This window comes from Mustela erminea, chromosome 5 (genome assembly GCF_009829155.1).
Source record: "Mustela erminea isolate mMusErm1 chromosome 5, mMusErm1.Pri, whole genome shotgun sequence".
In the NCBI taxonomy this organism is placed as follows: Eukaryota; Metazoa; Chordata; class Mammalia; order Carnivora; family Mustelidae; genus Mustela; species Mustela erminea.
In genome coordinates this window covers 135176156-135193037 of record NC_045618.1, presented here as the reverse complement: position 1 = coordinate 135193037, position 16882 = coordinate 135176156, and the positions used below count along the sequence as shown (strand labels likewise).

General features: G+C 44.3%; 2 protein-coding genes across 8 annotated transcripts in view; both read left to right on the top strand.

The window, feature by feature from the left end:
* Positions 1-5504, top strand: part of LOC116591803 — a 229437-nt gene extending 223933 nt beyond the window's left edge. For all 4 annotated transcript variants that reach the window (XM_032345072.1, XM_032345070.1, XM_032345069.1 and 1 more), the window contains one exon: positions 5210-5504. In XM_032345072.1, the coding sequence (XP_032200963.1) occupies positions 5210-5274 (65 nt within the window). In that variant the 3' untranslated portion in view covers positions 5275-5504. The remainder of the gene's footprint in view (positions 1-5209) is intronic.
* An 8-nt stretch (positions 5505-5512) lies between these two features.
* The window catches only part of SIPA1L1 (signal induced proliferation associated 1 like 1), a 136881-nt gene continuing 125511 nt past the window's right edge, over positions 5513-16882 (top strand). For all 4 annotated transcript variants that reach the window (XM_032345063.1, XM_032345067.1, XM_032345066.1 and 1 more), the window contains exon 1: positions 5513-7010. In XM_032345063.1, coding sequence (XP_032200954.1) covers positions 5513-7010 — 1498 coding nt within the window. The remainder of the gene's footprint in view (positions 7011-16882) is intronic.

Sequence of the window (16882 nt, the reverse complement as noted above, 5' to 3'; positions counted from 1 at the left end):
TCCTGATCTAGTCTGGTCTTGTAATATCTTGCTGTCAGATATGGAAATACGCAGGGCCCCTGATAAGAGGGTGAGCTCCGATTTCTTTTTCTTGAAAGTATTAGTTTACCGAGCGTCAAAACCCATTATTTTCCCTTTAATAAATCGGATTCACTGTGACCCTCCTGCTCATTCCCTTTTACTTTACTTCTACCTTTACCATTCCCCCTGGAGCGCCTCAAACCTAGCTCTTTGGCGTTAGAGTAATTACGTAAGTTTAGTCGTACTTAAGTATAAAAGATAAATATTCCCATTTATCTCTCTTTTTCTTTGACAGCTGTTGAAACGTTCACTGCTCATTAGTAACTGCACCACGTAACCTGCTCCATACCTACTTTATTCATCATCTCTTTTTTTTTTGCCATCAGGCTTTCCGCCAAAGTTTGTTGTGTCCTTCACCAGGCCTTTGAAATGTAACTTTTTTTCATTAAACTTTTTTAGTTGGGCAGGTGGGTAGGATCCAGATGTTACTCCCACTTTTGGTTCTTGCTCTGGCTTAATGGACACATTTTAAATTGCTTGCTTATCTCCAAATTCAAATGTGACTTGATCCTGTCACATAGTGTTGTAATCCCATAACTTTTATACTCCGTTAATTTTAGAGCAAGTGTTTTGAATCTCCTTTGTCTCCATCAGTGGTGTCTTTTTCCGATAGTGAATATTTTGAGAACAGGAACTAGATTTATCAACCCTGTTTTTCCCATTCCTTCCTGCTTTTTGTTGAAGGGACAGAATGGAAATGAAAAAAGCGGGAAATTCCTGTCTAAAAAGTTACATTTTGATTCAAAGATCTTAAATTATGCATGACATTGCACTGAGATGTTTGTATGTGTTTCAGACTCTCTTGAAAGAGTGAGACAGTCCTTCCAATGGAGATGTTGTTTTTATGTAAAGTGAATGAAATTCAGAAAGCCAGGAAGGGATGTAAAGAAAAGAGTTTACCTTATTTGGTTATCTTTGCTAACCTAATGTTCAAGCACTGTAAGCTTATATTTCTGTTTTAAAATAAAGCTGCTTATTCCATTCTAAAGAATATTTATGGGCATTCTAAATCTGTATATACAACTTTGTAAAGTATTTACATTGATACTTTCATAAATAGTCAAATTTCATAACTAATATTAAATAAATACCAGTGGATGAATTTAACAACATCCCATTTTGGAATATGGACATATTTGATGAGAAGGACTGCATCTTTTTGGTGAATATACTGTATTGTGTTGTAAATTATTTTAGGGCAGAGGAAGTGTAGTTGTTGGTTTTTCAGTTTTTGGTTTTGTTTTTATTTTTTCCCTTCCCACATCTTCTTGTGTAGCCTTTAAACCATTTTTTATGCCCTTGGCATAAAGAAAGTTTCTCATGTTCCTTTTATTGGGTTCCTTCAATTCTTTATTGTTCTCACTTCCTTATCCCTCATTCATTTCTTGGGAAAAAAATTATTTTTCCATTTTTTTGGTAGTTAATTCACCGTACAAAATGGGTAAATAAGGAAGGTATCAAATGAATACTTGCATGTATTTTATCTGGAGTTTAGGGAAAGAGGGTTGTGAGCGGAGACGTGGAGGCTACCGCACAGAGATTATATGTGAAGGTTTGGGTACTTCTGACATTACGAAAAGGTACTGGCTACCGTGCAGCCACCGCCCCATGCAACTCCATTATTCTGTCTGTGGTCAGTGGCACAGGCAACTGTGTGATCCAACCAAGTGAGCATCCTGCTTTCCAGAGGATATGTTTACTTGGGTGTAGCCATGCCTGCTGTCTCATCCTAATGCCCTCAGTGCCCCCATGCATCCCAGTACCAGTACCTTTTATAGCCCCTTTAAAGTATGAATCACCAGTTTTCAGTGGAGCCCACTGGTGATACTGAAGAGTGTGCAAAAAGAGAAAGGCAGGGGAAAATGAAGAACATGATCAGCATGGAAATCTAGAAAAGAACGTTGTAGAAAGGAGGGGAGGGGTCAAGAGTGTAAATGTCTCAAAGAGCCAGAATGATGGGGACTGTTTTTAATACCTGTAGCTTCCCTTGAAAGAAGGGGTTGTTTTCTTTAATGGCCCTAGCGCCAAATGTGTGGTCAACACTCAGAAGGAAATTCAGAAATGCTGGGGATGATGCAGAAGTGAGGAGGAAGCACTTCTGGAAGGTTGATATTATCAGGAAAGAATGGTGGGTTACGCTGTGATGAAAAGACTGTATTATTTTCTGATAGAATCCGCAGCAAGTCACTGAACTAAACAGTGGGTTGGTATTCTTGCTAAATGGGTATAACGTAGACACAAGTAGTGGTACCTAGAGGTGGAAAATTAAATGTGTACCAAGGAAATTTCTATATAGCTTACTCCTTCAACAGGTGGAAGTGATGTGCTGTCAGTGAGTATTGTTCTTCTATTTAAATCTATTGCTTTTTACTGTATTTATTGATGTTTAGGCAGGTTTGCTGATAGTAAAGGGAATTGCTAATAATTGTCAGCATATGTTTGCTTTTCTGTCGACCTTAAGGAATGGGTTTTAGGTGTAACTGATCTGTCATAATATTACACAGATGGTTGACATCTTTATTTTTGACTAGTTTAACAAATGCAAAACATACATATATTTCTACATTTATTAGTCTCTGTCCAAAGTTCATATTGCACTGAAAGGGATTTGAGCTATGCTGTACACAAGGATAGTGAGAAAGTGAGGGAGATGGGGCAGGGAGGGAATGAGAATAGTAAAGAAGGTCCCATGACAGAGACAAAAAATACCTGTTACTTGTCTGTCTTCAACTCCTTGGTTTTTACAGGTCATTAAACTGTGGGCATGCTCTCTCCCCATGTGCCCATCCATATTTTGAAATTAAAAGAAAACATTGCATTGTTTTGCAAGATGTAGCAGGAGTCTTGGCATTTCTTTCAAATTGCAAAGAAATTTTTATGAAATATAAGATTTTTAAAAGCTCATTAAAAAATCCAGGCAGGCTTTGAGATGGTTCTGAAGAGGAGGTCTGTATAGAGACAGCCAAGCCTGGGCATTTCCAAGTCAGTTCTATTTATTGTCTTTTAGGGCTGGCTTTCAGTTTCCTCCTACAATGGATACAACTTCACATATCCTAAAAAAGACTGTTCTGCAACAAACTATTTTCTGAGGGAAATGAAACGTGACAAGAATGTCTTTATCCTGGTGGCATTAGTGTGTTGGCCTTTTAGAGACTGAAAGCTCTGAGAATAGATTTATTTGGATTTCTGTGAGCTTGTGAGAAATGTTGAAAGCATCTGATTTTTATAAGAAGCTACTTAGAATTGTTCTTTATGCCAGTGTGTTCTTTGTCTGAAAGCTTGTTTCTTTGAAATCAACACCCCACCTCCCACCCCCCACCCCCAGTTACAAAATAGCTCATAAATTCTAGCTTTGGTTGCCTAAAGATTTTTTCCTTTGGAGATGGGCTGGAGGTTACTTTGTATTTTGGCTCAGTTGCCTGGTTTTCCTCCCATTTTATGTGGAGCACTTCTCGAACCTCAGCTGCGGCCACATGTGCTGTCCCTCTGCCGCTGGAAGCAACAGTTAGCATGTTATTCCGCTTGAAGGCTTACAGTTGGAGAGGAGCATGCAGCCTTGTGAATTGTAAAGGAATCCAGAGCAATCCGGGGAGGGCAGAAGTGGCTGGAGAGCTCAAAAGCCAGGTTTAATTAGGTAGCCCTGCAAAGCCTTTATCCCCTGCACAGAAGCCGGGGGGGGGGGGGGGGGGGGGGGGGGGGGGGGGGAAGAGGAGCCAGAGTGAAAACAATCTGCGTTTCTCTGCCCGGCTGCCTGGCCGGCCCCTGAGCCCAGCTGGAGCTGAGCCGGCCCTGCATTCTGCAGGCAGCGTGCAGTTTCTGAAACTCCCCTAAATGTTCCAGCCTTTAAATAGCAGCGAGTCTTCTAAAAGGATGCCGCGTGCTCCAAAAGAAATTAAAGCGGCTGCCTCGGAGGCAGGAGGCCGACGAGTGAGATGCTTAATTATCGTGGAAGTAAGTGCTTGTTACCGAGGAGCCGAGTGCAGCAAGCGCGGGTCGTCCTCGGGGTGTCAGCCGTGATTTGTAGACAATGCAGCCCTGTCAGCGCAGTGCTGGTTCAGCAGCATCCTTCCAAACATGTATTTGGCAAGAATTTAAAGGCCACCTCTTGTGTAATTTGTGGAGCCTTGGAAAGGGGTCCTCTGCCTTTATTTTCAGGATGTACGCAACCATGCGGGGTTTTGTACTCAGAATGTGTGCCTCTTCCCTCCTGCCTGATGGGCTCACAAGGAAGTTGGTGTTCTTCACCCGTCACCTGCAAGGATGCTAACACTTCTCCGTCGTCTGTCGGGGAATACGGAGAGGTCTGTCCAGAACAGCATTTTTGTTTCTGCTGTCTTAGTACATCACCACCGGAGGGTGGGGGAGGAAGCAATGCGTAAGGAAATGCAGGCGTTTTGTTAATTAGCGGAATATTTCTAGCTTCAAGAGTAGACTAAAGAGAGCTGGGGAAGAGGTGGTGGTGAATGCGGGACTGCTCCTCAAGGGGTAAGTAATAAAGTGAGGGAAATACAGGGGAGTGCTAATGGAGGTAATGGCTCCGGGAGCACCCTGTTTATTTTCTCTCTATTGTATCTGCTCTTGCCAACTATGTTAAGCGTTTGTAAAGAAACTGTAAAAGCAAGTGGGGTTTTGAAATATGAAGGATGTTAAAAAGTGAGTGTTGCAGTGTACTTGATAACATGATTTTTAGTCTGGTTTAAAAACTGACTCTACATTGTTCTGATTATTGAACTCTGTTGCTCGTGTTTCGAACTTCTGCTCGGCACAGTGGTTCATGATGTTCTCCCTTATGGGAGATCACTGGAGCCTGTACTTGGTCTGCACTTGGGGTAGGAGCCTTGATGTCTTGGAACAAGATTCCCTACCCCACCCCACCCCCATTACATGTAACAGTTCAATGAAGCTAAAGTATTAATAGTCTTTCAAAACATATATTATTTAAATGTTGGATTTTATTAAATGCCTTCACTTTCTTTTAAACATGCTTTACTAAAAAGATGGGCTGTGAACTGTGACCTGCAGTCCATTATTGAGTCTTTTATTTTCATGTGTCTGGTTTTAGCAATTGCATATTTATTTTTAGAGGTATTTATCAAATGCTAATTCTAATTGTCCTTCTCTCTTTTAGAGAAAGCATGGGATTGTGGCAATCACAGAGTCCCAGTAATACAAGTTCCGTTCAGTTTTTTCTGAAAGAAAGCTGTCTGTGAAAGCAAAGCAAAGGGAACCATTGTGGATTATAATGTTTTGAAGATCTGGATTTTCAGAGGTTTGGAAACAAGGCATCGTTTCACCTTTTAAATGAAAAAGATTAAGATCTCATGCAACTGCTGTATTCTCTGGAAACCGTTCTCCAAAAGGGAAGTGCACATTTAAAACTTAGCTATGATGGTCCTTTGTGCAGGGATTTGAGTCTGATTGCTTCTCCATCATGACCAGCTTGAAACGGTCGCAGACAGAGCGGCCTGCTGCTCCCGAAAGGGCCTCGGTGGTGGCCACGGATGGCGCTCCCAAAGTCCACACCGACGACTTCTACATGCGGCGCTTCAGGTCCCAGAATGGCAGCTTAGGGTCCTCGGTCATGGCTCCGGTCGGGCCTCCCCGAAGTGAAGGTTCTCACCATATAACCTCCACCCCCGGAGTCCCCAAGATGGGGGTTAGGGCTAGGATTGCGGATTGGCCCCCACGAAAGGAAAATGTCAAAGAATCTAGCCGTTCAAGCCAGGAAATAGAAACCTCAAGTTGCCTTGAGAGCCTGTCCTCCAAAAGTAGTCCTGTGAGTCAGGGGAGTTCTGTGAGCCTCAATTCCAGTGACTCAGCCATGCTGAAGAGCATACAGAACACGCTGAAAAACAAGACGAGACCGGCGGAGAGCATGGACTCCAGATTTCTCATGCCCGAAGCCTACCCCAGCTCTCCCAGGAAGGCGCTGCGCAGGATCCGGCAGCGGAGCAACAGCGACATCACCATAAGTGAACTTGACGTGGATAGCTTTGATGAATGTGTCTCGCCCACCTACAAGACTGGGCCGTCACTGCACAGGGAATATGGTAGCACCTCTTCCATTGACAAGCAGGGAACGTCCGGGGAAAGCTTCTTTGATCTGTTAAAGGGCTACAAAGACGACAAGTCCGATCGCGGTCCAACTCCAACGAAGCTCAGTGACTTTCTCATCGCCGGCGGGGGCAAGGGCTCTGGTTTCTCTCTGGATGTTATTGACGGGCCCATCTCCCAGAGAGACAACCTCAGGCTCTTTAAGGAAAGGGAAAAACCACTCAAGCGCCGGTCCAAGTCCGAAACCGGAGACTCATCCATTTTTCGGAAATTACGCAATGCCAAAGGTGAGGAACTTGGAAAGTCGTCGGATCTGGAGGATAACCGGTCGGAAGACTCTGTCAGGCCCTGGACGTGCCCAAAGTGCTTTGCCCACTATGATGTCCAGAGTATATTGTTTGACTTGAATGAGGCGATTATGAACAGGCACAATGTTATCAAGAGGAGAAACACCACCACGGGGGCATCAGCCGCTGCCGTGGCCTCCCTGGTCTCGGGACCTTTGTCCCACTCGGCCAGTTTTAGCTCCCCGATGGGCAGCACCGAGGACCTCAATTCCAAGGGGAGCCTCAGCATGGACCAGGGAGATGATAAGAGCAACGAGCTGGTCATGAGCTGTCCATATTTTCGGAACGAAATTGGGGGAGAAGGTGAGAGGAAGATCAGCCTGTCAAAATCAAATTCTGGCTCCTTTAGTGGGTGTGAAAGTGCCTCCTTTGAGTCTACGCTTAGTTCCCATTGCACAAACGCAGGGGTGGCTGTCCTCGAGGTGCCCAAGGACGGCCTCGTGCTGCATCTGGACAGGGTGAAGAGGTACATCGTGGAGCACGTGGACCTGGGCGCGTACTATTACAGGAAGTTCTTCTACCAGAAGGGTGAGTGGAGATCCTGCAGCCTCGTGGATAAAGTAGTTAAATGTATCTGCTACCATTTTTGTCTTTTTGCACTTTTGAGTGAGTTCCTCCTTTCAGGCATAGAAATGTATATTTACTAGGAATGGTTTTTTAAATGTAGTGGATGAAATTATAGTCTTTGTCTAAGAGACTTGCTCTGTTCTCTTGAGAGAGAGATGCCATAAAGTTGAAAATATTTTAAAGATAGGTTTTTTTTTTTTTTTACTACAAAAACAATCAGAATGCTGCCTTTTTGTAGCACTTTTATAGTTAGTATGGAACCATTTCTTTTCTGCCTCAGTGTTCTCATCAGTAAATGGGACTTACACATTCTTATCCTTTTGATAGGATTTTTGCTCTTTGACAAAAGTCGCAGAGCTAGGAAGTCTCAGGCAGGAGTCAAATCTAGATCTTACAGAATGGGGTAAAAAAGGGACTGAAGAGATAAGTATCCTTAGTATGTTGCTGACTTCCTTTCTAATCTTTTCTACTTTATGTTTGTGTGGGGGGAGGGATATATATGCATCTGTTTTGGGATGTACTTTATGTATAGTCTTACCTCCTGTTTTAAAGAAAGGCCCTGTGATTTATTGAACCGTCAGTAGTTTAAACGAAGTCTTAGGAGCAATCTAATAGTGTTTTTGAGCCACATTATTCACTCAAGAGTGAGCTTAAGTCCAGCAAGTACCCACGCTGAGAAAACAGGCTGCTCGCCAAGGAAGGACCCACCCTGTGGAGCATTAGCCAGCTCAGGAGTCCCCGCGGTCCAGCCAAGAGGCCCCCCAGATGCAAAGTACTAGAGCAGTTTGACTTTCCACTTACTGCTCCAGGGTTTCTGAATCTGACTTAGACGTCTTCTTCCAAATGAAGTTCCGCTTCTAGTGCCCATGGTAGCTGTATTACATTGTTCACAGTAGAATAAAACTTTCTCTAAGGTTATTACATGGTAGACCGTATTCACGAGGGTTTATTGACCATAAGAATCTTGTCTTGCTGCCAGGTATCCATGTCTTCGGTCATAGATACTTGACAATATGATAACAAAAATCCCATTTTCATTTTTAAACAACCAGTGTTTTTCAATGATTTTATGGTGTTCAGATTTTAGAAATTACCTTTTCCTTATACACTGTCCTATATAACTTGACAAGGTTTCTCAGTGTTGCCAACTTGGCATTTGGGCCCAGATAATTCTTTGCTGGAGGGGGCTATCCTATGCGCCTTGTAAGATAAGATTAGCAGCAACTCTGCCCTCTATACCCTAAATGCCAGTAGTTGCCCCTCCCCCAGCTGTAATAACCTGAAATGTCTCCAGATAGGTCTTGGGAGGTAAAGTTGCTTCTAGCTGAGAAACCCTGCTTTATTGTACCTGGGAAATTTTTCACAGGTGTTTCTGAGCTGTCTGTTGTTGGGGGCCATCTCACTAAAAAAAGACACATTAAGAACATGTTAGTTATAATTTTACTTATGCAGTAGCAGGCACTGTTTCTATTAAGCAGTATATTAATATTAATGAACATTTTGAAGCACATATTATGTATGAGGAAGTTTTAGTAAGTATTTGATATGCCCTGCATTTTTCTCCTTTCATCCTCAAAATGCCCAGTGAGATCTAGGTAGCATTAACGATGGCATCTCCCAGTTGAGAAGACAGGACTCACGTGGTTCAGTGGACATAAGTGGTTCAGCTGACAGGGAACTAGTCGTGTGGGAGCCCGGATTCCACTCCTGCTGTCTCACTGGCGTCGTGTTCTTAACCGCCGTGCTCTTCTCTCTGCTATGTTAGACTGAAGGGAAAGAGTATGTTTTTGTGTTTAAATCTGGTAGAGATTTGTATGGCATAAAAATTTGGACATCTATATTCCAGAGGTATCCAGCTTAGATCACAGCACTTCATAAATTTAAAAGCCACTAATCCAAAGTCATTTCTAATTTGAAGCATGGAAAATAACCCTCTTACCGAGCATAATTGGAACTGGGTTAATTGAAAATACCAGTTAAAAGTAGGGAATCTTTAAAAGTTATACATGCCCAATATATTTTGTTTTCACTAAAATATGTAGAATGTACTTGCCAAGCTCTTGTGAGGCCAAGGGTTTTTCTTCAATAGTGATGCTACTATTTTGAATTTTATGTTGTATTAACAGTATAAAACCGTCAGAGGTACAACAGACAATAGCAATGCAATCCAGTTTTATGGACTCTGAAGTTTCATTTTTCTCTCATCTTTTATAGTCGTCTTGCCCACGTCTAATCCAATAGCTTTCTTTTTAGTGACTTGCTTTCATTAAGTCTTTCTAAGGCCTTCAGCTTAGTTTTTAATAGAAACAAGATTTATCTCTTATACTCCTATTCCATCAGCTTTCATAATATTTAATTAAATTTCATAATTACAATAACAAGTCGACTGGCATAAACAGGTTTGGGAAGACACCGCCTGACTCTGTCAGCATGAAGTCCAGCAGGTGGGAACAAAGTGCATGTGGCCCTGGAGATGGTCTGCTCCTGTCCTTGGGCGTTCATCATTGTGCTGGACGGGGGGACTCAGAGCCGCAGTTAATCCAGGAAGTCGGTCCGGTGGGAGGCACTGTCACAGTGCCTGCTGCGTTTTCTTGGGCTGCACAACTTAGAATTTTCAAATCAGACAGGTCATTTGTCACTGTAGGATAATGAACAACAAATTATGGCTCCAGGTAGCCTCATTTGAAGCTAAAGTGAAGCCCCGTAAGGTGTAACTATATACTTAAGATATTATATAGTTGTACTTAGTCACTAATAGGATATGGTTAAACAAAGTATCCTCTTATAATTTTTCCGCTACAACTTGATTCCCTGAGATTGGTGGGCTAACTAACGCCTTTCCCGATCGGGATCTGCAAGCGAATCCTCTTGCTGGAGGAGGATGTCAGTGTTGGGTGTAGCCGGGGCAGCGCCACTGGCCTGGCTGGCAGTCCAGTCCAGCCTCTTCATGACCAGACCCTTGCCGTTCTGCTGTTTAATGCATTCCTGATTGCACTGTGGCTAAGTCTCTGGACGTGGGAGCGGGAAGGGGTTTCCCTTTCGTGGAACAGTCAACATTATATGTAAAATATAATTTTATTGGGCTTGTGAAACTGCAGTCACTCTCTGATATCACACTGTTTCTATGCATGTCATTGTTTTGTGAATGTAGACTCCAGAGGATATCTGACTCCACTGTGTAAGCCGTGTGTGTTGCTTGGTGGAGGCTGGGCCAATACAGGAAGCCCACTGTTGGCACTTGCTATTAAAATAAGCACGGCACCCTCAAGGTTCTGCACCCCATCCCTTTCTCCGGACTGCGCCTCTTTGCTGGTTTGCTAGCATGCTGGTCCCTCACCCAAGGTTAAATGACAGGAATAACATAGGTAACATTTATTGTGTCTTTACTTGGTGTTTTATGTGGATTTCTTCACTTCCTGCTCTCAGGACCCTGAGACGAAGCTGTCATTGTGATGATTGCAAGTGATGCAACCGCAGCCTTCCTGGAGAGACCCAACCCAGGCAGTAGGATAGCATTAATATCAATAGGGTCATCTCCCTTTGAGTCCCTATGTGTATTTTGTGTCTAGTTTTTATTTAGATAGTCACCGAGATCGAAATACCCCGGAGGTTTGTTAAGTAGAGAAAACTGTTAAAGTTACGATGTTGCCTAGAGTCAGCATGGCTTGTTGGGGAGGGCACTTCCGCCAGCCTTCGCTCACCTCACTTTCTGCGGCCGTACAGGACTTCTCCAGTTTTGCAATGAGTGTGCCTGTCTGTGAGGCAGGTCTTCCCCAAATCCCATTCAGACTGAGCATATGTGGAAAAGAGGGGCCCGCGGTCTTGGCAGTGGTGTTTATTGCTCCATTGGTCAAGAGTGTTGATAGGCTAGTCTCTGTGCCACGTGGAGTGTCGCTCTCAAAGTTACTGGGGATGCTGTGGTAGTGGCAGGCCTCTCCCTACTACACGGTAGCCAGGAGAAACTGCCACTCTCTGGTCTCAGCTCATCTGATAGCTTCCGACTCCTACTGCTTGTCTAATTATTCTTCCAATAACGTTAAACCATCAGGTTTGATTGTCTCTGTTGTTCTCCCCTTGTCTTCCACCTCTGCTTCTCCTCACCCCACCACACACGTGTCTGTGCTTGCTCCCACAGGTGCATACACACACGCACACATGCACATACCTGTCTCTTCAGCGGTATGCAGGACCCCAGAACTATCAGTTGATTGTTGGATTTCCGTTGCTTTTATAACATCCAGTTTTCTTGATAAGAAGGTGAGAGGTAAATAATCAGCATCTTCAGCATCACGTTTCTCTAGAATATATACCTTACCGTCATGTGTACTCGGAAGCGACAGTTTTAGCAGTCTGATCTCGTCGCAATTTTGCTATCAAGAGCTGGTCTTAAAGCGCGAGTGTGTTAGATGAGGTCAAGCAGCTGTTGTGAAGCCAGTGGACTATACTGTGGTGTGTGTAGATCATCAGGGAACACCATCCAGCTAATAAGCTTATTTGAAAAATCTGTGTTTAGTTTGTTTTTTAATCCTTCTGTAAGTATTGCAATATCAAACTTGAGAAAAGCTGGGTTGTGTGTGTTTTTTTTTTAAATTTTATTTATTTATTTGACAGAGAGAGATCACAAGTAGGCTGAGAGGCAGGCAGAGAGAGAGGAAGACAGAGAGAGAGAGGAAGGGAAGCAGGCTTCCTGCTGAGCAGAGAGCCCGATGCGGGGCTCGATCCCAGGACCCTGGGATCATGACCCGACCCGAAGGCAGAGGCTTAATCCACTGAGCCACCCAGGCGCCCCAGTTGGATTGTCTTATATTGAGTTCTTTAAGGATAATTATGTCGATGGGACAGTTTTATTTTTCAGGGAGGTGGTAAGCCAACAAGTCTGCATCGCTGGCCCTCTGGGTTCTTGAACTTAACTGTTAATTTGACCAACATTAATAGGGAAAGATTTTATACATGTATAATAATGCATTGTTTTAATACCCTTGTTTTTTATTTTTCACTGAGCTCACATAAACTGTATATGATAGGTTTGAAGGTGGCTCTCTACTTAGGTAGCCCTTTCAGGGAGATTTTGGGCACTAAATGCCTTCTAGAGCTAACCTGGGAGTGTGATTTGCCACCATCTTTTTTTTTTTTTTTTCTTTTAAAGATTTTATTTGTTTATTTGACAGAGATCACAAGTAGCAGAGAGGCAGGCAGAGAGAGAGGGAGAAGCAGGCTCCCTGCCGAGCAGAGAGCCCGATGTGGAGCTCAATCCCAGGACCCTGGGATCATGACCCAAGCCGAAGGCAGAGGCTTTAAACCACTGAGCCACCCAGGCGCCCCTGCCACCATATTTTTATCTGCTCAGGGCTTCCAGAAGCAAGGAGGCCATTGGGTATGAAAGTTTGCATGTTTCTCCTTTGAAAATGGTCCTCTTTTTCTTTCTCAGCTGTGATCCCTTAAATTTTAACACTGATGATGATCTGGACTCTGCACTATAAGAACTATATTCTGAATAGAATGCAGTACTACCTGAGTCATCTCCACTCAGTGGTTTGTGGAAGTTGGTTAAAAGGGTATGTGCCTCAGCTCTTCCTCCCTCTGCTTTTATTTTTAAATCAAGATAAACCATCAGAGGCCGCATGTGCACAAACACTTGACTTTATTCAAGGTCATCTTTTTAAGATCCAGTCATATAAAAACAGAATTTGTTGTTGCAATAAAACTGGTGATGAAGCATTGCCCATTATGTCATTCTTTAGCCCCTTTGGAAAGTTCCATGCGAGAAATTTATTTTAGAATGTGATGCCATGGGGTGCCTGGGTGGCTCAGTGGGTTAAAGCCTCTGCCTTTGGCTCGGGTCGTGATCCCAGGGTCCTGGGATCAAGCCCCACATGGTGCTGTCTGCTTGGCGGGGAGCCTGCTTCCCTTCTTCTCTGCCTGCCTTTCTGCCTACTTGTGATCTCTCTCTCTGTGTCAAATAAATAAATAAAATCTTTAAAAAAAAAAAAAAAAAAAAAAAAAGAATGTGATGCCAGGACTTGTTTTCTGGTAGCTACTATGTCTGCTTTCTGGTGATAGGAGTACTTTATTGGTTTGCTTCTCTTGTTGACTGTGTCTCCTGTTTTATTTCAGCTCCCACAACCACATTTGATTCTCAACTGTACAACCTTCATTAGTAACACCTTGTTTCCACTTGCATAGTTTATTTCTGGTTCATCAGCATAATTTGTATATTTCCTTTATAATTGATGACCTAAAAATTATCTTTGGAAAAGACAATTAGCATACATATACTTCTAACCAAATGCATCTCTGTCTTCCAAGGCTTTCTCCTCCATTCTAGCTACCTTTCTTTTCTTTCTTTTGGAGTCCAAAACGGGGCTTGAACTTGCTACCCTGAGATAAGACTGGGCTGAGATCAAGAGTTGGAAGCTTAACTGACTGAGCCACCCTGGCTCCCCCTAGTTCTGTTTCTCACCATCTGTCACCAGCTTCCACCTGGAAGGCTGATGAGTTGACAACTCAAAGCCATGCATACAATTGTTGACTTCTTAGTTTTTCCTCCCTAAACAAGTCTTCCTCATCACTGGCTCACTTGCTGTAAATGCCATTGATATCATCCGTCACTAGGCTTTGAAGCACTGAAGCCTCTTTGATGCCTCTCTCCCCTCATTCTCCTCCTCCGATCAGTTGGGAGGGTCCCTTGGGTCTATCTTCAGATTGCTGCTAACTTCCTGTTCTGTCCTGGTCCCAGGGCGATAGCTCTAGGCCCTCATTGCCTCTTGTCCAAGTTCTAGCATAGGTGTCTTTGTCTCTCCATCTCTAATATACCTTACTCAAAATCCAATCTCCTGCCTTTCCCAAATATAATCCAACCTTGCAACAGTATAAATTTATATTTATATAAATTATATAAATTTAAATTATATAAAATTATAATAATTAAATTATAAAAGTTATATAAAGTTGAATCCTCTGAGAAGCAGATGTTGAGACCGTATAGGCTTTCAAGTGGTTTGTTTGGGACTCGGAGATTATGCCTGGGACAGAAAAAAGGAGAAGTGGAATTGAACAGGGAAAGCCTTCAGTCCATGATGCAGATGTGACCCCTGACAGGAATAGAGCACATTTGGACAAGGGGAACCTCAGACCATGATATAGAGCTAACAAAGTTGTAGGCAATACAGTGGAGTGAAGAGTAAGCTTTAGAGGAGTGCAGGCACTTTTGGCCCCAGCACGCTCAATTCATGGATGGGGCTGTCTGGGAAGAGAGTGGCTGGGTTGAGAAACTGTAGCAGATCCAAAGAAGCTACAGCCAGAGACTTTGAACTAATTGCATTTCTCATGGCTCAGTCAATCAGTTGTAAGCCCTCTCTGGAAGGGAGACCCAAGTGTTACATGTCCTCTATGACTGCCACATAGGCACGTGTGCCTATGTCATGTTTGGCAAGGTGTGGGGGACTAGAATAGTAAGCAAAACAGAACACCCTCATAGAGGGCAAAGGACACTGACAATAAGTCACATAAAAGTATAATACTCTTCATAAAAATTAATAATACAGAAGTGGAGAAAGTAATCCCTCTCCTAATTCCAAGAATTTGGCTTATAATCTTCATCTTACACATAAATTCATTATCCTATTTAGTATCAGCAAGTGTTCTTTATGTTTTTAAAGTAGTTTTAAAAATCAACGAGTAGAGGGGCGCCTGGGTGGCTCAGTGGATTAAGCCGCTGCCTTCGGCTCAGGTCATGATCTCAGTGTCCTGGGATTGAGCCCCGCATCGGGCTCTTTGCTCAGCGGGAGCCTGCTTCTCTCTCTCTCTCTCTGCCTGACTCTCCGCCGACTTGTGATCTCTCTGTCAAATAAATAAATAAAATCTTTAAGAAAAAAAAAAAAATCAACAAGTAGAGGCACCCACATGGCTCAGTCAGTTGAGTGTCCGACTCTTGGTTTCTGCCCAGGTTGTAATCTCAGGGTCCCGAGGTAGAGCTTGGAGTCGGGCTCTGTGGTCAGTAGGGAGTCTGCGAGGTTCTCTCTCTCCCTCTGCCCTTTCCTTGCTCACATGGGCCTATTCTTTCTCTAAAAACAAATATAAAAAAACGAGTACCCATGGGGCACCTGGCTAGCTCAGCCAGTAGAGCATGTACCCCTTGATCTAGAGGTTAAGAGTTCAAGCCCCATGTGGGGGGCATAGAGCTTACTAGGAAAAAAAGTACATATTTATATCTTCATTCATTAAATAGTATTGATGAAGCATATACTCTGTGCCAGCTGCTGTGCCTGGCAGAGAACAGAAGCACACGCTCCTGTCTTCATGGTGTATAAAGTCTGCCATTGGTGATCTGATCTTGAGACAAATGAGAAACATTTGAGCATTATGAGAAATAATTAAGAATTATGAGAAATAATTCAACCATTATACTTTTTTCTGAATAGTTTTAAAAACCTACAATTTATTTTTTCTCTTTTTCTGGAGTCCATTTAGATGGATGGTGGAACTTCTGAATTTATCCTCCGTGCTTATTGCTTTGTAATTTTCATTTCTCTGTTTCTGTTCTGTATTTATCAGTTTTATCTCCCGGGCGAGGGATTGGTGTGCAGCTCTCTGCATGCAGTTATCTAGGCCTTTGATTTTTGTCAACAATTGTGTATTTAATCCCAAGGATCCCATTATTTTCGTTTCCCTGTAGTTCCGTTTGACAATAACTTATCCTCCCTTTTTCTAACCCACATTCCTCCTTCGCTGTCATTAGACATTTCTCCTCCTAAGTTCTTGGAATGATCTGTATCTTCTGGGTTGTATTTTCTGTTTTCTCCTTTTTCTCTCTCATGCTAATACTGGTTTCCTTAGTTGTCTGGTGGTCTTGTTTATGAACCAGGGCCGGGGAGCATTGGCGTGGACGGCGGGCTCCCCCTCGGCACCCTGCGCCCCCGACCCCAGCAGGCTTTGCAGGACGTGGACAGGAAGCGGAACCGTAGCGCCGCCTGCGGCACAGAGAGCTGCGCGGAGCGTGAGGGGGCGGCGACCGCGGTGCAGGATGGGAGCCACATGGGCGCCCGCCGGGGGTGACTGTGTCCCGCGTGGTTCCGGCGCGGCGCTGCCTCTCCGCCTCCGCGCATGCGTGTTGTGTTCTCGTCTCTCCCGACCGCCTGACTGGCTCCTGCCCGTGGTGGGTCTGCCCCCGCCGCCACCCCGAGTCGCCCTGTGCCCTCAGCACTCCTGCGACGCACGGGCTCACAGCGGGCCTGAGCAGCCCTTGGAGGCCCGGACCTATGCCTCGGTAGGCCCCGTGACCGGGCCGCAGCTGAGGGAATGTTCGGTGCGGGTGCGAAGTCTGTGAGTTCACGGAGTGGAGCGTGTCTTCTGCCTACGGCACCCGGGAGAGGCCGTGAGGGCCCTCTGCGCGCATGACCGCGTGTTCCACGGCAGGCCCTGAGTAATGTGTGGCAGTTCCTTTTCCTCCCTTTTCAGGAAATGAGACCACAAACAAGTCTGTGTGTGGTCGTGGTGGTTTAGTGGGAATTAACCCGGACCACCAAGCTGATCCCCACAGGCCCAGAACACCCGTATGGAGGCCGAGTTTTTCTATGGTGAACTGTGCTGGACGCGGCGGCTAGATGCTGGCATCCGTGAGTGACCGGTGACGAGAAGCAGGGTGTGCGCAATCGCAAAGCCTCTCCCGGAAGGTATTTGCAACCCTAAGAACTGGCAGGTGCCCCCTGCATGGAGTTGAATCAGGGTCCGTACCCTGAACCCGGGAATTGATGCACTGGGAAGGGGACATCATTTCCTTGGCTCTAGAGTACGCACCCTCGGTCCGATCGCGTGAGACCACCGGGGAGACCCCA